Below are 22,946 nucleotides of genomic sequence, written 5' to 3'. Positions count from 1 at the left end.
TCGTTTGCTGTTATTTTGCCAAGAAAATCTTAAATGAGTTTCACAGCCATTTCACAGCTCTTTCTGCAATGTCGTTGACAACTTTAAGTTAGTTAACTTTTCCTTTTGCCTCCGTGAAAACAGCATTTTCTTTCCATGATGAGACGTCATCTTCAAGGAAACTGGTTTCAATCTTTAATCTTGAAAATATATTCTTCACACGTAAAATAGGCGCCTTGACGTCGAATTGCGGACCAGCCCGTTACACCAATATATTCTTGCTCGAGGTAGACACAGATTCAAAGTTTTATCTAGAACAATAAATGCATTATATTAGAAATAATAAAATATTATCACAGTCACAATAGTACATTAATAGAACAGATGATTTTCGTACCATATAAAGATCTCGCTATTTCTTCTTTAGATGGAATGTATCTTCTGTGTGGATGGCATGAACTTTTCCCTTCTAAATTAGTCACAATTCGCTTCTTGGTTTCATCATCTACCGAATCATCAAAAATCGATAATATTGCTATTTCTTCTGACAAATACCACAAGTGTTGGCAAAACTTGTTTTCAAAAACATAAAAAATATATATTTTCAATGAGTAAATAGCTCTGGCCATCCACCGCGCTTGATGCATAGCACCAGGAGGTCTTAGTTTTAGGTATTTATCCTCATCACTACACAAAAGCATGGAGATCCAACTCGATCAGTTCGCGGTAGTCATCTCTCACAATGGGCTCTTGTAATTTATGCATAAAAAACAACACTAATTGAGCGATTTCTACGTCAATATGTTGTTTCACAAATTCGAGGATAGATTGAATATTAGTACAGTCAATATTAATCCAATTATCTCTGAGTTTTTTGAATAGCGGAATATCAGGGCTTTTAGTAACTTTGGGGTATTTTTTGCTTCAAACACACTTTTTAAAACAAGTTCATAAATATGATGGCGACAAGCAAACACTAATAGATCCCTTTCTAGCTTTTGTTCTATCAGAGCGCATGCTCAACTAAAACGGCTAGCACTAGAGGCTGTAGTGTCGCAACACATTATTTGCACCTGGTCATTCAAGTTTCAATCACTAAATGCATTTCAAATTGCGTTGGCTTGATCTTTGCCAGAAGAGCTATCCAGTTTTGGGACAGGAAGGAGTTGTTTTTATCGTTGAAAGAAATCAGCATTGGTAACCTCTCTTCTTTAGAAGTCCTGACATTTATTCCAGGCAACAGTTTCTCGACCCAGTGAATAGTTACTACTTCGGACACATGATCTTCAAAATCCGCCTTTATCGCTAGTACCCTTTCTTTCCTCATTTGAAATCGAACCCTTTAAATTGACGATTTATTTGTTGTTTCTTCGTCTATGCTGAGACCTGGCGCTTCTACAGTGGCTTGAAGAATATAAACGGAGTCTCTAATATTCAACTGGCATCTATCTAATGCTGCAATTAGTTTTGTAGAATATATTCCCTACAGACTAGTTCGTCTTGCACAGTTTTAATAGTTCATCGTTCTTTTTAGTTCAGTACGAACTAGGAACTGTCTGCGTTGATAGTTCACCTGTCTTTTATATAGTAGGAACGGTGCGAGCGGGACAAATAGCGATCTTTCACAACTTTTAGAACAAGTTCGAGTGGGATGCACGATGAACGTTCCCAGTTTGTTCTTAAGTCTCTAATACGTATCTACATTATATACATATATATATACAAGCTTGCAAAAAAGAAATATTTTTTGGTAGATATCTGTATGTATAATATCAACCTACGTGTACCAGTATATGTAATGTTGTACCTAAATATTGATTTTTAAATACAGCATTCTAACTAAAATTCTTATTTTGAAAAAAAAAAGGATATTTAGTAAGAATGACAGTCTTTAAACCTGTAAAATATGAAGGAAAATCAAACAGTATCGATTCCATACAAATTGTATTAAATAATTAGTACAGTGTAGTATTGACCTCATAATACTAAAAGTCCGTAGTAGTTCATGTGAATAAAATTACTAGTTTGGAGCGTTCGTTAAATGTCCGAGTAAGGACAAAACGAACTACACTAATTATGGAACTAGATGAACTAAATGAACTAGAAGACCGACCTGGTTCAGTTCAATCGGTCGATTGAACTAACTAGGATCGCTCCCGATCTTAGACTATGGATTTTTTTCCATCCTCTAAGCTCCCGATAGGGACCGGTCTGACACAAGTCTAATGTAAGTGACAGACAAAATCACGGTGATTTGTCACTGTTTTTTTTTTCTAACTTGAACGATAGTCACGGTGATAGAAATGTAATGCTTTTCCCCATGTCTAAACCGCGTTAAAGCCTGTAAAGCGCTGCGTGAATCGCTGAATATTACTGCTTTTGAGAGTCTCATTATAATCCCCCACAAGTCCATTAAGCTCTCATCTTACGAATAGGCCTTTATTACACAGTTTATTCGGTTTTTGGTGTAAATGAAAACAAACTTATAAATTAAAAAAATGGGATTCGCTCTGGACCTTTTGGAGGGAAAAGTGTCGTTTTTATTTTGACTTTCAATTATTTTGTGAAATCTAGTTTAAAGTGGAATAGGATAGTGCTATTGTGCCTTAATCTAAGATTAAAACGCGAAATTATACGAATCTCGAAATAAAATACCCGTATCGGCCCGTTTTAAGGAATCCCGAGTCAATCCTAGCACGCCGCCTCAAATCGCCTATCCTCTTTGTGGCTGCCATATTTACAGAAACATATTTAAACTTCATGTTTAGGCTGATGGCTTTGCCAAAGCCTTAATAAATTAAAAAAAAAAATTAAAAAAATGGCAATAAAAAAGTAAAACGTCAAAATTAGTTTAGGAAATCGCGGTTCCTTGTGTTTATTTTTCGCATTTTCTTTCATTTTCCAGAAAGCCACGCTATTTTTCCATAGTACAAGTTGAATGTACATAAAATTTATTAAGCATTATGTCCAAAAGAAAAGGTGGTGTGGGCGACATAATTTATGAATTGGACGACGACGTTGTGATCAGCAGCGATGAGGAGGCAACTGAAGCCAAAATAAGTCGAGTGGACCTAGACGATAGTAATTTAACCTCTTGGAGTAGGACTACGAGTGGAGATACTACTATAGATGTTGTAAATCTTGATTGTTCCACTGAGGGCGAGTGTATTCTCGTATCCCCAACAAAAGACCACAATGGAGGGAAAACTTCACCTGACATACAGCATGTTAAAACTCACACAAATCACCTGTCAGAAGCACCACACCAGACTGAAAACCACGTAGTTAATGATAAAATTATATTTAATGACGACATAGTTATAGATTCACCCAATTCCAATAGTGATTTAGGGGTGGTGGGATGTGAGAACAGGAGACCTATAGTTAGTGTAAAATTTAGGGATCAAAGACTGGCCAAGGCATGTAAGGAAGAGATCAAGGCTTTTATGTTGAAGTTAATAAAGCTACATGATGAGGCAAATTTGACTGGATCCGAGACTGAGACAGATTTGGAACTTGACATTTGGCCGGAAGATCTGAATGAGGAAGAAAAGCAGGAAGAGGACAATCTGTTCTTTGTGGACACAGCCCCTGCTACTGAACTTGATGAAATTCCAAGATATAGCCACGTAAGTCTAACACCATAGATAACAGCACTATGACTGTGTTAATGAAGAGAAAAAATACAATATTTGAAATATCTCATTTATTTCTAATGAATTGATTATTATTGTCATACAATTAAAACCAAATTGTGTAATTTTTTTTGAACCGTGGTGTCATTTTTGCTGCATTGACCCACCCAAATTTCGAATTTATATTATATTGTTAGTTTCAAATCAGATCTGATATCCTTATTTATGAGGTAATCAAATTACACTTGAAATTGGTACATCAATTAAAACTACTACATATTTGTAGGTTGTTTTCCTTTCACAACTAGAGAGGCAGTTCATAAAAGAGAGAAACAATGGTTACAAATATAGTACATGTACTGTTATACATTCCTTATGTAGGCAAAACAATTAAAAAACCCCGTTATCAGCTAATCAATGTACTTGAAGAAAAGACTAGTAAATAAAATTTTCTTTAATTCCAGAATTCATCACTAATAACAGATGCTGAGAAGGAGCCATCTCCTACACCCGTCTTACGCCGAGGGCCTTCTTGCTTCAACTGTGGTGGCAGTCATCCACTCAGAGACTGTCCGATGCCTCGGAACCAAGCAAGAATCAATGAGAATAGAAAAAACATGGTCAAAATGGGGTCAGTAGGCTTTGTTGGTGAAGTATCATTTAGAGCTAAGAAAATCCAGCAGTTCGTGAATTCTGGGGGGTTTCAGATTTAATATTAAAAAATTTAAAAATATCTTAAACCTGGATTAATACTAAAAATAATAGACATAAAATTCCAATTAAAATGAATACTTAAATATTTCAAAACTAATTCATTAAAAATAAATCTGCAACATTTACCTATAATTAAATTATGTCCACATCATCAGCTTGTCTTTCGAGATTGGCCTCCAGTTTTCCCTGTCCCGTGCCTGTCATTGCCAAAATGGGCCTGCCACCAATTTTAAATCATCTTTTCCTCTGCCTTCCCTTCTGCATTTGCCTTCTCTTGGGTACCGCTCTGTTACATCTCTGGTCCATTTTCTAGTCTCCCTTTAGATATGTCCAGCCCAACGCCACTTCAATTTCCTCATGTAGTTCTTAACACACATGACGTTATTTTTGTTTTATTGTTCTACGTCGAATTGATCTAATGCTATTTTTGTCTTTCTTTCTCATATTCATCATTCTTCTTTCCATGCTGTGTTGGCATACCTGCCTCCGTGGCCGAACGGTTACCATGCCGGACTGCCATGCAGAGGTCCCAGGTTCGATTCCCGGGTCGGGAGAAATGTTTGTATGGCTTACATTTATTTCTCTCGTGAGTTTGGGTGTAATTTGTCTAAGTGTGTGTCCATGGCACCCGCGACACAGAGTTTCCCTAGTGCGGGGCTATGTTGAATGTGTGCGTTATTTAAAAAAAAAAAACCTCTAGCTTTTCTGTGTTTTTCTTTGTTAGCGACCAGGTTTGACATCCATACATCCGTATGTTAGACATAGAAGGATGTAACTATCAAATGCTTTCTTTTTTGCACTAGCTGGGATATCTCTATTTTTCATAACCTCTCTTAGGGACTGGTATCTTTTCCATGAGTTGGTGACTCTGTGATCCACCTCTTATCATTTGGTTATCAGGTGATATGATCTGCCCAATAACTTTTTTTTTATTTGCAGGAGATTTCTTGCATGTTCACCAATTTTATCAATATCTTTTGATCTTAATGAAAACATTCCATTTAGCTTCAGCATTTCTTTTTCCAGTGTGTTATATTTTTTCCTGTAGTGTTGCAGTTTTTGTTGCATTGATTTTCATGTGCATTCCTTGTGCTCGACTAATAGTTCTTCTGGTATCTTTTGCTAGCGATATGAAGGTTGCATGCACCTTGTCACTTTTTTTTTTGTCATATATCTATAAATCTCATCCCATACAGGACGGAAAAAATCACGTTACATATGCTGGAAACTTTATTCTTCATTCCCTCATCTTCTATTATATTCTTATACATATTTTTATTATAATTCGACCACTCCAACGTAAACTATCGTATGTCGAAATTGCCAAGTTTACAGGGGAGCCTTTTAAAGTTCTGAATTCACTGATATAAGCATAACACGTGACTTTAGCATTTAATTTTTCATTAGAGTATTATAATATCGTAGATATCGGTTACATGATCTATTAGATTGTCACTCTATGTGAGTAACGAGCTTTGCCGATTAAAATGGAGAACTTTAAAACGCTCCCCTGTAAACTTGGCAATTTCGACATACGATACTTTACGTAGGAGGAGGCGACATTTGCTGAATGCACTCCATTTAGTGATTGCCACAAGTTACATTTTTTTTAAGTACAATTTGATTAAATAAAAAAAATAGTTATGATATTAAGAAGTCATTGTCATGGGCATAGAGACAAAAATTTTTTCACTTATTGCTACTTATTATTATTTATTTTACGCACTTTCTAAAATATATTTAAAACAGCAATTATAAAGGTATAAGTAGATAACAACCCGACAAAACCACATATTTTTTAATTCTAAATTGTCCTTTATGAAATTTTTATTTCTTTATTATTTTATATACTGTATATCTATTTCCAGCCGTTACCATGTGGAAGATGAACAGAAATATGGTCATCTGGTTCCTGGTAGAATTTCAGGCCAGCTTCGACACGCGTTAGACCTCAAGAGGAATGAATTACCGCTGTTCATATACCGCATGAGACAGGCGGGCTACCCACCTGCCTGGATGGAAGATGCAAAGATCTCACATTCAGGAATCACTATGTTTGATTCCATGGTAAATATCAATATGTCAATGAGCCTAAAAATACTGCATTTCATTGCTGTATGTATGTTATATACCCATCATTACTTTTTACTTTCAAATCACCACTCAAGGCATATTTGTTTAAAATTGACAACCTCAGGTTGTCAGGTGCCCAAAAGCACACCCCGGACACTCCATACAATAGTCGAAAGTTATTTACCGACTACTAATACATTCAGCAAGGAGCTATCTGCACACGCGCAAATGAGTGCGTGATGTGGCAGGGTTACCCATCACTTTCTAGTTCTATTACGTTACGTGGTCAGAGCGGCAACATAGCCAAAATTCTAACGCGAATCTGTTATCTATAATTCTACTAATAGAATCCCAATAATTACACACGTTCATTAGGTATTTATATCCATATAATTCATTAACTAGAATAATATTGAAGATTTGTTTAAAAAATATATATTAAAAGCACTTAAAATGTTATATTTTGGACAGATACTTTTAAATAAGGTACCTAACCAATGTATTTGAAATTGCGTGTCCAAGGTTATTATTACCTAGTTAATAATTAGGTATATTCACAACGTAATTTTAGCGGCAATACGAATTGAAAATTGGAGAACCCTTGTCAGTAGACAAGGGTTCTAATAAGACGCCATATCTTCGTGAGGTAGTAAGCTCACGAAATTATTGCGTCTTATTTGTATTGATTTAATAAATCTGTATTATATATTACTCTGCACTAAACAAATGAAGAAAACAATAACTGAATGAGTCTCAGACATAAGTTTTTTATTACTTACTGAAAGAAACTCCGGTCTTTATCCCATTTAGATGATAATAAACAGCCGCACAGCACAATTCACGACCATTATAAATAGTAATGTAAATGATGTTATATATTAACGTACAAGTTTCGTAATGAATAAATGAAAACTAGATTGAAATATCAAAGTCGTCTTAGCGCGAAACCGGCTCGCCGCGCCGGCAGCCTTGTTGTAATTCAGTCAATGTGACCGTCAATGTGCGGGGCGTGGTGCGATATCTAAAGCTTAGGAAGGGGCGGAGAGTGTCCGTTCTCGTTACGTGTGGTTGTTGGACGAGGACATTCCAGGTTTGCTTTACAGTAGGAAATTGATTTGAAATTATTTTTTCTAAATTAATGCTGGTCTAGATGTTCTAGGTGGTTCTAAGTGCTTTGGAGAGAAATCTGTTGCTCTGGTGCTCATAGTATGGGGTACTCTCTAGATTCAGACTGAGCGTGGTCACCTACACATTCTAATCATTACTTACATTATTATATTCGGCAATTTCCAACATATTTTTAGTAGCAGTGGAGCTCCTTATTAAAGAGTTCTTCCAGGAAGTACTGCCACCTTACGTATTTCTGCCGCCAAGAAGTATGTGAGTGTTACTGCGTAAAGCAATTTTGAAGGGTAGACGTGCTGGTGAAATTACAGGCATTTGGGACTTGTCAACTTATGACTCAGGGTGACGGGCGCAGTGGCAGTGCCCCTCAGATGTTTGCGATTTAAAGCTCTGAGTAGCACTGCAATTGTCTTGGATAGGCGTGTCGCTCACCAACAGGCACACAATTTGTTGGTTCCGTTGCTTGATGTTAAAAAAATGCTGTTTCACTTTCAAATTGTGACACAGCTGTTGTATTGACTACTACAGTCACAAATAATTTAGTTAGACTTAAGAACATTGCATAAATTATGTAACTTATGTATGAGCTGGCAGGCTAGGGTTTATACATATTGTGTCAATTGTTTACATGAACATTAATTTCATTTCCAGGGTAAGGCAATCCAAGATCCTGACGAAGAAGATGGAGAGGTCTGTGAGCCAGGCTCCAAAGACACTTATGACATTAAAAAGATCTTCGACTTCCCTGGTTACAATGTACCAGCTAGCTCAAGATATAAGGAGGTATGTTGTGTTTACGAATTTTCTTTGCAAGTTGTCCTTTTAAATCCCCTATAATCTACATAAAGAGCTTAAGTTGTGGAATTAGCTATATATGTCAATACACTTCTCGAGCATCTCCGTTTTAAACTAATGTTTAGTTGTGAATAACAATAATACCTACTACACCGGTACTGCAGCGCCTCTGGGATGTTTGCTATGGCCATTACGATTTGCTTTCATACCGTCTTGCGGAAAAAAGTCGCATCGTTGGTTAGAAGGCTCTGGGGACTAACAACAGCACCCTGAAGGTTGTGGCAGAGGACCACAGAGCGCCTTTACTGAGGCATCTCGTACGGATAATGATTCAGCAGGAGATGCCTCATAAGTACATGACATTTTAGATTTTAATTAATTAAGTAATATATTATATAATATTCCTACTAACGTAGCTTATAAGTTTAATTTACTACTATTAACACCAATGGATCCTTGTTGTCTGAAATAAATATTTTGAATTGAATTGAATAATATATTAACACGCACACACTCATAGCTTGTATCGCGGTTGCCATGCACGCACACATAGACAACCACAAGTTACATCCAAACTCACAAGAGAAATAAATGTAGGCCACACAAATATTTCTCCCGGCACGGGAATCGAACCCGTGAACTCTGCGTGGCAGTCCAGCATGGTAACTGTTCGTGGCGATGTATGACAATAGTATCACTGGCGTAGCTTGGTACTATATAATACATGTTTCGTATATATGGATGTTCAAATTTTTCTCTGGAACGACATAAGGCACGGGATTTCTGTGCGAGAATAGCATTATCTCGCGCAAGTCGTGCCTTGTCGAGCTAACCCTACAGCACATGTATTCCATCCGTCGTATAATACGGAATTCTACAAATCAAAACAAAGTGAAAAGGCATCTTGTATGAATGCAGGGTGGAGGGGGCAAAGACAAAGATTGTATCAACATGGCACTAAGTTTCTTTCACAGTATTTAACATCAGGTAGAGTGAAGGTCTGTCGCGTATGAAAAAAATATTTTGTCAACAAAAAAAAAAAAACAATTCCAAAACTAATTTTCAGGAAGCCCATAAGTACGGAATGCCGCCCATATCACAGTTGGACAGTAAATTAGAGATGCTGCAAAATTTAGCACCAAACGCAATGAAAGCATATAAGCGGAAGAAGTTAATGTTTTTCCCGTCAGCTGCGTCTAACAACGCGGCAATGGAAGGTCAATCTGAAATGGACTTGGATAGTGGAGATGGTAATGTGTATTGCAGTATATAGATTTAAGCCTTGTTTATTGAACCGGGTTAGCGTAAATATTTATAACAAAACTGAGTTTTACAACATTCAGTATTGAGAGTTTTTGTAACTTCTGTTTACTTACTATCAATGGAAAACAACTTAATTCTTTAGTCCTACAAAGTTGTAGCGCCAACTAACTTTATCTCTGTCTTTGTGTAGTATTTGTTGGGTGTGATATGAGTGTTACTGTCGAGTATCGTCTTGTACGTGTAATTAAAGCTAGCTGGCTACACATGAAATGGTAAGGGAAAGCTGTAATCTTTCACAAACAACCCTTCGTTCTACGTACCTAACATACGCTACTATATATACGTATATAGATAGGAAGAGGAAACCTGTTACCATGCGACCTAAGGTAACAGACGGAAGGTGGGAAGGATAAGTGGTGCATGTAGTGAATTTTGTCACTGCCAATCTCACAGACTCAAAGACGGCTAAAGGTGTATTGGCCGTAGTGAGAGGATGCTGTAGTCGTCGTCAATGAGACAACGTTGATGTCTGGATTCAAAGAGATTTTTATTTCTAAAAACTAGACTATTTATACAAATTCTATTTACATGTGTGTCTACAATATACATCTACATCTACAATATAATTTTTAAATGTAAAACAAAGGAAACGTCTACTCAGCAGGCTGGTCTTGCACATTGCTATTCGGTCAGTGCACTGCTGAGTAGTCTATTGTCGTCACGTGGTAATTTATGTCTGGTCAGGTTGTCTGTTCGTGTCACGTGAACGTGAACAAAAGTAATGGCGAAATTTCTAGCTTCTATTTTCTCGTTTTGCAGAATGTGTTGAATTCCCATCAGTACCACCATTACCAGATGACGTTCCGCCGCTTCCGCCCCCTCCACCCGACTGCCCACCCCCTCCCGACTCACCACCAACAAACACTATCAAAGAAGAAGACGACAAAAGTGGAAAAACACATCATAAAAAGGGAATAGACGACGAAATAGATGTCATCGAAGTGACGAAAGTAACAGATATACCTGTTCCAGAAGGTGACTGGATTGTTATAGACGAAGATAACGTAAGTAGCGCCAATTTCGTTTTGATTTAATTGCGAAACTTATTTCTCCTTTTTCTTAATACAAATGTATTGTGTAGTTTTACATCGGCGTTTTTTGTTCAACATGCAGACCGATAGTGCAACGGAAGTACAGGTATACATACTTATCAGAAAAGTAGTATTTTATACTTTTTATTTAAGAGGCCTATGTTTTAGCCGCAATTTCACCTGATACAAAATGAAGATGTGGACGAGACTTACCTTTAAAATATTCAAGTTGTGTTGTTCAGGATGTACAAACATGGTGAAAGGTTCCACACTTTAGATGTAGTCATAACCAATGTATTTTGGAAGCATACTGTTTGATGCGAATTACAATATACAATGTCGCTAATTCTCTACGATTTGTTGGCATTTTCGAGACTTATGTTTTTACTCTCTGATATATCGAGACATTTAAGACTCATGCCATTTGCCTTGGAGCTAACATGTTCAACAATGATCAAAGCCCTTAAATAAATAAAGTGTAAAAAAATGTGGTTGTCTATGTGTCCATGGCACCCGCGACTCATGGTTGAATGATACCACCCAGCAGCGTCTTTTCTTTTGATTCTTTTTATTATGTTTGTATCCACACATACAATACAAATGTGAGAAATAGTTTCGAAAGTCTCGTTTTTCCTGGGATTTTAGAAATTGCAAAAAGAGAACTCTTCATAGAGTACGAGTTTTATTGCGAATTTATTCTATGTCTACATTATAACCACTATAACCGTGAAACTTTCGCCGATTCTAATAAAATGGTAAAGAAAAGAGAGCGCGGAAATTTGTACTATCAGTGCACGCTCTACCACGACGACGTTTAAGCAATTTTACCTTTACAAGCACGTTGTTGCCAATAAATTTATCAGCTTGGCTCTTTATAAGAACAGATTAAATAATTGGTAGCATCTGATCCAAAGGTTAAAGGGTATAAGTTCGCTTCTGAAATAGCTAAAGCTCAAAAAAAGGCTAAGCAGCTTGTAAGCAGTTTAGCCATGAGAAGAATATTGACTAAATTTCAAGTTTCCATTAAGATTCAAGAACTCGAAGGTGCTAGCTGATAGACATGGACAAACCTTGCAAAGACAGATTTATTTGAAATGGTCTTCTATGCTCGGAAAGCATAAACAACTTCTGCTTTTGAGCTATTGCATCTGACGCGAGCTGCATAAGTGCATACGTTTTTTAAAGTTGTAACCACCTATAGTAACTTTTTGATATGTATGTCATAGGGTCTTATTCCAGAACTATACTCAATACTCAAGTCAGGACTTGAGTATTGCAGTGAGCACTGAAAATCATACTCAAGTCCTTGCCATTAGGGTCGTATTTCCAGTGCTTGAAATCATACTCAAGTCTGCTCAAATCCTGACTTGAGCATTGAGTAGAGTTCTGGAATACGACCCTTAGAGCAGACTTTCGCCAGTAGACTGAAGTATACAGTTTTTTTTATAATATCAAGTGACGGGACGAACAAGTCGTGCGCCCGATGGTAAGCTACACGCCTGTCCATAACAGTTGCAGTGTCACTCAAGCTTTAAATCGCAAAGATCTGAGGGGCACTGCCACTGCGCCCGTCACTTTGAGACAAGTTGACAAGTCCCAAGTACCTGTAATTTCACCAGCACCCTTACCTTTTTATACCGGGGAACGCAGTAATGCTAACATTACTGCTTGGCGGCAGAAATATGTAAGGTGGCAGTACTGCTCTGGACGAACTCTTTCACAAGGTGCTATACTGCTGCTAAGAAAAAACAATGATTGTACAATACAGTACAATCATTGTTTTTTGTTGTGTAACCTGTCTCTTCGATTACTTCAATCTTCACAATTAAAACTACTGTTTATTTTCAGACATCTCTTGATGATTTAGAAGATAAGAAACAGAAATTGCTAGCCGCTTTAAAAAATGATGTTATAGAACAGGATTCTGATGATAATATACCAAATGACACACCTCCATTAGAAACTACCGTAGCTAAAAATGACACTCACGATCTTGGAGAGGCAGATATAGGGAAACAAGATTCGCAAGTCAATATTGTTGCTGACAATATGAATGAATCTGGTAAGGATACTCAAGAATCAGAAGCGAAGGGTAGTGACATCAATAAAGAAACAAAGAGTGACAATAATGTCGCAGCAGATAATGACATTAACGTGGCAACAGAAAGTGACATCAATATGTCAAAAACGACTGATAGCAATGTGACAAGTGACAGTGTTATTAACGTGGAATTGCAACTAAAGAAACTAGATACAATAGCAGACAAATTAAGACCGGATTCGGTTGTCAATTCCCCACAAGCAAGTACAAAGTCTCAGGATACAGATAGTGATTCCGACTTATCAAAACCTGCTCCAAAAACTGGTCTTGTTAAAGGAACTTCATATGGAACTCCAGTTATGAACATAGCGTCGTCGTATATTAAACTTCCAAGTGATAACAACTTTGCTAAAGATATTTGTGATGTCATCAACTTTGAGAATCTTCCGAATTCAACAGGCAAGTACAAACAGATTAGTGACCTATTAAAAAAGGTTAAAAACGAAGTAGATAGAATACAAGATACATGATCTAGTATTGTCGTTTCGTTAGTGAAACGATAAATGTATTTATAAACATTTTCGATGCAAGCATTTAATTTTATAATATGACAAGGTATTTTATGAACATGTGGTTGAAACTAAGTGTGCCTACAGAAGCCTTCCAGGGTAATGCCTAATTTATCAGCATGGTTAAAAGAGTTACACACCGCGACTTTTAGCAGCGCTTCTGCAGCGATTTTGTCGCAGTCGAAGTCGAATGCAGTAGTGATGTAGTCGTTAATCGTCTACGCATAAGGGCAACTTGAGCAGCTTTACAATCGCAATGCAAACGTGATGCGTTTTTGATGATTCAACATATGCGACTGCATTGCAGTAGCGTGTAGCCGTTCTAAGGCATAGAATATGTTATGGTACATGTACAGAAGGTTTCTAGAATGCCTTACAAGACTTACAAAATATAATTTCATTCAGTGAAAGTCAAATTGAATACTATCTGAATCGGTGAAAAGTGAAGGTTTCAACTCATTTCGAATTGGTGTGGACTATTTTATTCTACTCATATTCACATAATAATGCTAAGTATTTTTGGTGTTTATTCATTTGGCTCTTCAAGTACCAAAACAACATAGAATTATATATTAATAAAAGAACAAAGTTAGTTAACGATAAACATATTTTATTATATTTGGAAAGTTATTACATATTTAAAGTAAGTATAATTAATAATACTTACAAGTATTATATGACTTTAGAATTATTCAGTATAACAGTAATTGGCATTTTTTACCGTGAAGGCAACAATTTCAATTTGAAAAAGTGAGTTATTGAGCTCGCGGCTGCCCCTCTACACCAGTATAAATACTCTTATAAGTCCTAATAAATAGATCGGATACTAAGTAAGTGGTTATGACCCTTTATCGACCAATAAGGGAAAGATAGATGTGTCTTACCAACCAATTGTACGTCGTTATTACGACACCACGGAAAATAACGAAGTTTTGTTGGTTGATATATATTTCTTATCTAAAGAGTGAGTACCTACAACACGTGAACGTTTTGATGACGTGTGCAATTTTACTTCTTTAAGCTTTCTTAGGACACACAGAAAGGGAAGGTTTGACATGTTCAAAAATTATCCTTGTCCATCTACATGGTGTTATGAAAAGGTGTAGTCATGACTAGGAGAACACTTTTTTGTTACACTTTGTATTAAGTATAATAAGGAATTGTTGAAAGTACTCAATACTAAGTCATAACAAGGTATCTTTTTTACTGTTGTCCATTTGATACTGTCCAATTTTGTGGACGATATAATAATAGTAGGTACTGTAAGCAGTGTAGCTCGAGTTGATGATGTGACCCTATTTCTTATCTATAAAGTCTATGATTTCGAAATCAAACTGGATGATAACTAGTTCCTGAAACACCGAACGGACTTGTTCAAGACTGGTAACGTACTTGCGAGTTACATTTGCTCGCCATTGTTGTCACATAGTTCGTCGATTGGCTGTTTAACACAGACAACTTTCCAACAAGCCTTTCGTTTGCATTGGACCTTAGTCGATATTCACCTAATCGATTATTAGCATAATAAAGTGAAACGCGCCTTTAGAAGGCCGTTCTCATAGGTATTTAAATTAATATTGCTCATTCCTTCTTTTAATTTTAGACTTCTATTTGCAGAAAGCATTTAAAGATATCTAACGTAAAATACATCTTTTTAAACATTTTAATAAAATTGTTTTGTAGTTTTAAATTGAGTAGCAATTATAAATAATTCTTAATTTTGTTACAACACATCCTGTAGAAAAGTTTTCATAAAAGATATTATATAATTTTTTTTATCAATGTGAAGTTACTTACATTTTTTAAAAGTTGTAAATAAAATATGAGTTATGTAGATACAATTTATTTATTTCTTTATAGTACATGTTTGGAATCTAATAGCTTAACATTAAACAGAGATAAATGTAGTATAATAATGAAATGTATTATGGTTTTTAGGTATTATTTTATTATTATTATATACTAAAAACTTAACCCGGACCCCAAGAAACACGATTTTACGATAACTTGTGGATAAACACCTGAATTGGAATATATTCTATGTCTGCTTGACTTCTTACGTTCAAGTTATTTAACTCGGTTATATACAATACAAACAGCCTTCTTATCGAAGGGACCCCTTTCCCCTTTTGATTACCTTGTAGTTCGTGTACATTAATACCCTAGCACTTTTAACAGCATTTGGAGCAAATGGTTGGGGTTGAGCCATGCAAATAAACAGACAACACGTTCTCCTATTCCAGTGCTGCACAGGTATCTCTTTAATGTCAAATAGTACAACACCTAATGTGGCATTGTGACATTTCTTCTGGTGGTACACTTTCCTTTCCAGGATCCTAATCTATTAGTGAATTTCAAGCGAAAACAAAGTGCACTAAAAACAAAACAAAATATATCAATTAAAATTATAAATTAAACATTAAATATATCACGTTATTTGTCTAAAATATGTAGCAGAGAATGAAATTGCACATTTTCGTAATATTGCATCCACTGTTTTTGCTTAAAGTTCGTGGAATTCGTATTGCACAATGTGTTCTTTGGAATTTAGTATAAGGCATATTTTAAACAGTAGTCTCGTCATTATAATGAGAACAATTGTTTTAGTCATTTCAGATAAATGATACTATCGGTACCTAACATCGTAAAGCAAAATCAGTATTGTCTTTGCGGCATGATATTTTTTATGAAATAAATACTCGTAAAGCATAAGATAATAATAATAACAGCTTTGAATGCTATCCAAGATCTTCGATTTACTACAAAACTACGGAATGGTCGCTTAATACAGGTACAGATAAAATAAAATAATCAACGAATTCATAATAAAGATTCTTTAATAATGTTCTTTGACGAAATGGTTACAGATCTTCGAGAGATTCAAAACTGACACAGTAACTGCATTTTCGCAGTACGCACAAATGTGTCGTCTAAATTATTAGGCATTTTTTTCTCCCAAATGAATGTAACTTTTTCATATAATTTCTACAAATAAATGAACATTTTAAAACTTGTAACTATTCTGATTTTTGGTTTTTAATAAACATTTGTGCGCAATACGTTTTCCCTACCCTATATTTGAGTTACACCGTCGCAAATAAGCTGCTTATTACAGCCCTGTCATTGTTACCTTCTACTAGTTATTTAATACAATAACTGGAATCCGTATTCGAAGTGTCCAAATCGTCGAGCATCGATGTTTAAATTCTTGGCGGTGCCGGCGGTGTGCTATCGTCAGGACCCTGAAAGGTAAATAAATTATAATAATGCACATATTTATTGAGCGTGTGCGTATTTATAAAGTCTACTATTTAATGACAAAAGGGACTAACTAGCTTATGCTTACGACAAGATATTGAAAATTCTTGTTATCCAACGCATGGTATGCTACTCTGGGTTGCAAATGCAACAATTTTTTAGGTATAAATCTCGTAAGTATATCAGCGGTGTGAATTTTTGAGTACGCCCAAAAAACAGAAATACTAGACATAATTTTAAATGACCATGTATAATTATTCCTTTATTTGATAACTAGTATATACTATTAATAGCATGCATGAAGAGAAAAGGGGGATTCCGTTCAAAAACGAAAAAACGAATTACAAGGTACCACCGATTTTGTGTTACTAAGGCAAAGTTTTCTTTTATGGGCTAAACTCTTCTTTTATTCTATCTGTATGTTTTTACAATAAGATTCCGGAGCATATATTAAGATTATCAATAAATCTCGTATTAATTTAATTAATACATATTACAAAATTAAAGATTACGTGTTCGATAAAATAGAATGGAAAAACGACATGGCTCTAGATTTCACACAATTGATTCAAAGTGTGTTCCATAGGATTTTTAAGTTTATTTGAAAGAGCAACCCCTAGTTCCTTGTTTTCTTCAGGGAAGTTAGCACAGTAAACGAGAAGTAGTTAAAAAAATTACGTTTTCAAATCTGAATTTACTTGGATTATAATATTCAGTTTATTATTTAGATTTACCTGGATTTTTTTACTTTGACTCTTTAGATTTAGGGTCGTATTCCAGAACTCTACTCAATGCTCAAGTCAGGACTTGAGTATGATTTCAAGCACTGGAAAACGACCGTAATGGCAAGGACTTGGGTATGAATTCTAGTGCTTTAATCATACTCAAGCTCTGACTTGAGCATTGAGTAGAGTTCTGGAATACGATCCTTAGCCGACGATATTATTCTGTTTTTGCAAACCAACGTTTCGGGCCCTTCATCGTCACGGAGAATCAGGCGGCAAATATACGCTATTTAGATCCAAAAAAATGGTTTCATTTCCAATGTGTAACAATCGCGAAAACCTAAGAACTATACATAACTCTGAATTTGTAACATTCTGCAGGAAATATCGTACTTAATAAGGTCATACTCGGGTTAGTGTTATCTGCCTAATGTCCGTGGCAATTTTTATTATTTTTAGTATTCAAGTACAACACCAGCAATTAACACTGCGCTAACTTAAAAATTGCAACTTTTCACCAGAGCCTATAAAAGGGAAACTTGCGATAACTTTTTAATTTTCGAACATGTATTAATGATTTTTTTTGCTACAAGTAATTTTATTTTTTAATTTAAATTAGCAGAATTATTTGGCATCTTGGCATAATTCGGCATCGCAAAGTCCGGCGGAAATTCGAGTTAGTGTAGTGTTAATTGCTTGTGTCTAACTTAAATACTATTTCACGATTACATACTTAAATAATAAAAATTGGCACGGTAATTAGGCAGCGAATATAATTAACCCTAGAATGACCGAATAAAGTAAATTTCGAAATAATTAGTTTTTACTCTGTGGTTAATTTTTAAGCAAAAATAATAACAGTTTCTTGTATTTCCACCTTCCTACACAAACCTCTTTTCTGAGTTTCGTTTTTACTGAAGAATGTAATTTTTTTTGTGAATATGGGACTTACAAATTGTAATCCTTGTAATGAATTGGGTTTTTGAAAATGTCAAAAATTGCTAATTTAATGTACAACTAAAAGTATCAACAATCGTAGTTAATAGTCAAATAAAAAAATCGTAATTGAGAGTGCCATGTGATTTTTTTTTAACTAATGACCATGAACTACACATGAAATGTTGAGTTTTTTTTTTCACCAATACCAAGTTTTATTACTTGCTACAAATTGATCGCCAAAGAAACCGATAACACTTTTAGTGTTGCTGATATAATTACGTCATATGTAAAACACGATAAAGTACATGTATTTCCTGTTTAAACCCTCGTTTGCGTGAATTGTGGTTATTAAGTGGGTGTTTAATTGTTCTATTCATTCATTACCTATTTAGATCAGATTTTAGGAGAATCAGAAATAATTAAACCAAGACCAAGAACGGCGGTACTCCTGTTGAAGTATGGTTGATTCAGGGGGTCTACTCTCGATCTCCGGCCAACATCCGTCCGAAACAATTACTGCCAAATAAGCAATACTTGACCAAATGAAAAGACGCGTGATGCGAATGAAGCTTCATATTGGATGCTTGTCTTTTAATTTTGTCGAATATTACTTATTTGACAGTAATTGTTTCGGACGGATGTCTGACGGATATCGAGAGTAGCCCCCCAGAATTGAGAATCGACTCCTTATGTAACTATTTTATTTCTAAGTTAAGTTTTCTAAATGTATATAGGCATTACATAGGTGTACATGTTCCGACATCAACCTCATCGTCACTTTCCATCTGTAGGGCTAGCATGATAGGGCGCGACTAGCACTAAAGCGACATAAAGCGCGAAATACCTCTATTCTCGCACAGAGCGCTGAGATAAAGTTCAAATGCCCTTTTTTGTTTATGATACCGAGTAACAACAAGTCGTGTGTTTGTTGGTAATCGACATGATCATCCATAGCAGTTGCAGTGCCACTCAGAACTTTAAATCGCAAAGTTCTGAGGTGCACTGCCACTGCGCCGTTCACTCTGAGACATAAGTTGATAAGTCTCAAGCGCCTGTAATTTCACCAACACCTTTACCCTTCAAAACTAGAACGCAGTAATGCTCACATTTTACTGCTACGACAGAAATAGGTAAGTATAGGTAAATGTGCCAACAACACAATCGTTTTTCCAAGTAACACAAATCGTTTTCTTTACTAAGCCGTGTCTGACACTTTTGTCGTAACGCACTCAACTGTAAGACAACTGAAATTGCGTGCATATCTACATACTGTCCTACTGTCATACGTCCATCTCCCATTAAGGCCGGGCAGAGACAATGAACGTTCACTAGCTATGCTCCTAACACACTTCTTCCCACAGTACGAAGTGATAATTATCATAGATAATTATATTTATATAGAGACGCATCCAAACGTGCCAAAATTTCAAATTCAAAATCATCTTTATTTTATAGGTAAGCAAATCACACTTGAAATCGTCATATTCATTTAACTCTACCTAAATAATTAAATCAAGACCAAGAACGGTGCTACTCTAGTTGAAGTATGGTTGATTCTGAATTGAGAATCGACTCCTTATGTAACTATTTTATTTCTAAGTTGTTGAGAATATCTGCTCCTGCAGGTAACTCCGTTATTTGTGAACCGATTTCATCGTTCTGTTTTTTGTTCGAAAAAGGGTACCTCTACATAGTGGTTCCATTTAATTTTGAAGAAAATCATCCACCTCTAAGGGTGGCTGTTCACGCATGAAGATTCATTTTTATAAATAGCGCCTAAATTTTATTATAAGGAGCAATTATTTTAATGGTTGATTTTGCTATTCTCCAATTCAAGGCGTTTTTCTCTCCATATACTTTCGAGTAGTGAGAACCGATTTTTATTATCTCCTGTATCACGTCCCTTATAGTGGCGAACTAGGGGATGAATCCGGGTTTGCGCACTTTCCGGTAACCGATTTCAATAAAACTTGGTAATTATATGTACTTTCACGTACTTTTGAGGTCGGTTTTTTAGTGCTCCGTACTGAGATTTATCACAAATGTGATTCTAGTGTCGGAATGTTAATTTCTTTAAACTTATCACATGTCAAATGTCAATCTCACAAAAAGTCTGAAACCAAATCGTTTTATCAACGATTTTTTCGTGTTTATTTAGTTTACTCGTTGTTTGTCTTTTTTTAGTCAAAAACTAAAAAGACAAAGTTACGAATCAGCATGGATAATTATGAAAGAAAATAATATTGATATAAATAATCTTGATAATTTCAAACCCTGCATCTTTCGCTTCCTCTGCTCACTACAGCTTTCATATACGCCCATTTCATATATTTTATTCTTGTAACTTTTCATAATGTCGCCGCTAATTGTAAGGAAAAGAGACATAGGGGCTAATAAACCACGTATTTGATAATAACCAGCAAAGTTGAAAATTCGAAACGGTAAAGCTTTCAAAATGTTTTTGTTTGCAAACGGAAATTGTGGCTACGTCCCTTATTAAAAAAAGGAGGATGTTCTCAATCAGAATGTTCCAGAGCGAAAACAAACTACACACCCACAAAACGCACTCGCTGGCGAGGCATAGACCTTACACTTGCACACAAAGACAGTACGGTGAATACCGACGTGTTCGTATGAGGTGACATACAAACACGTCGGTTTTCACCGTATCGTCTTTGTGTGCACATCAAACATGTGTGTATAACGTCCACAAATGTGTGCGTGTAACTCTTTTAATTTTGTTAGTTCGTTGGTGATACTCCTCCGTGGAGAAGCAGTAGGCGGCAACTATAAAAAAAAGGGCTTGGAATTCCAACTGTAAAGCCCGTAGTTGCTTTTTTAAGATCCATATAGTAAACGGGATATCCCATACTGTCATTATTCGAATATTTAATTTTACGGTAAATGCCGTTACTGTGCTCGAAAGGGGTAATAAAAACACATATGAATTTAATAAGCAAGCTGCAGGTAGTCGCTACTGGCCATAGCCTGCACGCAATAAGAACACTTTAAATTGGTGACGCCTTGATTTTGCTGAAAGTACATTCAAATACCATCCATAGTTCTTGTAAGTGAATTACTGAAGATGTCCTAGCAAAATATAAATAAAGCAAATCTCTACGATTAGTAAGGGAACCCTGTGATCTAGAATAATAATTAAAATGTCCTAGTCATAGTTTCGATATTCTACCCTCAACCGTATGCAAACTATTGAAGAACGCATCCATTAGGTTGGTACTACGTGAGTGTTACGCAAATAATAAAGTGGAATGGCTAAACAATAATAAAAAAATAAATAAAAAAATTTCGGAATGTAACTTTTTTTAAATATTTTGTTGACAATTAATTCGAATTTTCATTTTTTTTATTTGAACCTCACGTCTATGTTTTTATTGTTACATAATTTGCTGTGCGTGGCTGTACTACTTTCGTTGAGTTAATTTATACCAAATCAAATTTGTATGTTCGACGAATTTATGGGTACAGAAAAAAATAATTATTTACGGCCGGATTTATGGGTACAGACAAAATTAATTATTGACACACCTGCGAATTCCGCGAAGGTTTGTCAGCGTCCATGATCTGCGCACGCGCACGCGGCCGAAACGCGTACATGGCGACAGCTAGCGCAAGAGTAAGGAACATCAACAGGAAGCTGTTCCCGGCTGACTGTGGCGCAGGAAGGCTAGGCATCTGTTCCAGGCAATCGCTGTCCGTGCAGTAGGATTGGCCTTGGCGGAGCTGGAATACGATACATGTTTTTGAAACTGACTAATTTTTTTTATAATAGGTTTGTGTTAGCAAAGAAGATAGTTGAAGTTTTTGGGATGGCATGGCTCACGTAGAATAATGACCGCTTTCTAACTTCAATTATCGTGATGGGAGTACGATTAATTCATCAAGAGACCTGGATCTGGAATCGCGGAATAATGCGTCCTTTTACGAATTTACATTACTGCAAAAACAGACAAAACTTAAATGATGTAACATGCATACCTAAAAGCCACAATAATTCGTACCATTATTAATTGGTGCTATTGTTGTACATTATTTACACACACCTGAGTAAACCGGGCCTAAAAATGTGATTCAATAATTACATTTCGCCTAAAAACTGCTACTTTTTATCTTAGCACAAATTGAGAAACAGCCTTGAGACAGTTCTAGTCCTCAGATAAACTTGGGGGCAGAGTACGGTCACTTCTAGGTTTTTATCTCTGTTCTAAAAAAAACCAAAACAGATATATCATAATGAGAGAAAATAATAGTAGTTTTATAGGTCATATGCATCGGCCACATCGAGTACTTGTTTTTCATCATTATAGAAGTCTGTAGCTAGCAACAGAATTAGTTAATAGTTGAAAAACGACCTGCACTATCTTTATTTATTTATTTATTTTCTCCCAATAGCTTACAAATACTAAAATGGCAATTTGTACAGATATAAATTTAAACAATGCTAAAATGGGAAACTGGTGTCCAAGCTAGGTAAAAAAACATGTGTTATGGAGCACCAGGCCTCCACCCCACGGACATGACTGTAAAATTGTACATAATACACTCATAACTTTAGGCAGCTATTATACAAGTATGACATAAAAATTTAACGAAAAAAAATTTAACACAAATGGACTCAAACACGGAAGTATGTGCGTGCTTGCGTGCATGAGTGTGCGTGCGTATGCGCGCGCGGTGTGTGTGTGTGTGTGTGTGTGTGTGTGTGTGTGTGTGTGTGTGTG

The 22,946-nt window shown here is 35.9% G+C and overlaps 2 protein-coding genes across 3 annotated transcripts in view; one reads left to right on the top strand and one right to left on the bottom strand.

Annotated features, from left to right (window-relative positions):
* Window positions 1-2,871: 2,871 nt before the first annotated feature.
* LOC113237195 (zinc finger CCHC domain-containing protein 8 homolog) lies at window positions 2,872-14,333 on the top strand. 2 transcript variants are annotated; one of them, XM_026473533.1, is made up of 8 exons: window positions 2,887-2,985; window positions 3,046-3,608; window positions 4,079-4,245; window positions 6,197-6,395; window positions 8,178-8,309; window positions 9,388-9,571; window positions 10,404-10,648; window positions 12,524-14,333. In XM_026473533.1, the coding sequence occupies exons 1-8, from the start codon at window positions 2,943-2,945 to the stop codon at window positions 13,244-13,246; spliced, it is 2,256 nt and encodes a 751-aa protein (XP_026329318.1). In that variant the 5' UTR covers window positions 2,887-2,942; the 3' UTR covers window positions 13,247-14,333. The 2 variants fall into 2 exon arrangements, with proteins under 2 accessions (XP_026329317.1, XP_026329318.1); XM_026473532.1 differs by having other exon boundaries at window positions 2,872-3,608.
* Window positions 14,334-15,817: 1,484 nt separating this feature from the next.
* The window catches only part of LOC113237196 (small integral membrane protein 14), a 13,750-nt gene continuing 6,621 nt past the window's right edge, over window positions 15,818-22,946 (bottom strand). The window contains exons 3-4 of the mRNA XM_026473534.1: window positions 21,754-21,948; window positions 15,818-16,527 (exon numbers count right to left, since the gene is read on the bottom strand). Of these exons, the coding sequence (XP_026329319.1) occupies window positions 16,486-16,527; window positions 21,754-21,948 (237 nt within the window). The 3' untranslated portion in view covers window positions 15,818-16,485. The remainder of the gene's footprint in view (window positions 16,528-21,753; window positions 21,949-22,946) is intronic.

Source organism: Hyposmocoma kahamanoa, unplaced genomic scaffold (genome assembly GCF_003589595.1).
Source record: "Hyposmocoma kahamanoa isolate Upper Pololo Valley unplaced genomic scaffold, ASM358959v1 93, whole genome shotgun sequence".
NCBI classification, from domain to species: Eukaryota; Metazoa; Arthropoda; class Insecta; order Lepidoptera; family Cosmopterigidae; genus Hyposmocoma; species Hyposmocoma kahamanoa.
This window is presented reverse-complemented; position numbering and strand designations above follow the sequence as displayed.

Bases quoted from the DNA above. Each gene is read 5' to 3' on its own strand.
- LOC113237195 (XM_026473532.1), top strand. From the start codon at position 2,943: ATGTCCAAAAGAAAAGGTGGTGTGGGCGACATAATTTATGAATTGGAC. The intron at 8,310-9,387 runs GTATGTTGTGTT...ACTAATTTTCAG, and splicing joins CTAGCTCAAGATATAAGGAG to GAAGCCCATAAGTACGGAAT. The intron at 9,572-10,403 runs GTAATGTGTATT...CTCGTTTTGCAG, and splicing joins GGACTTGGATAGTGGAGATG to AATGTGTTGAATTCCCATCA.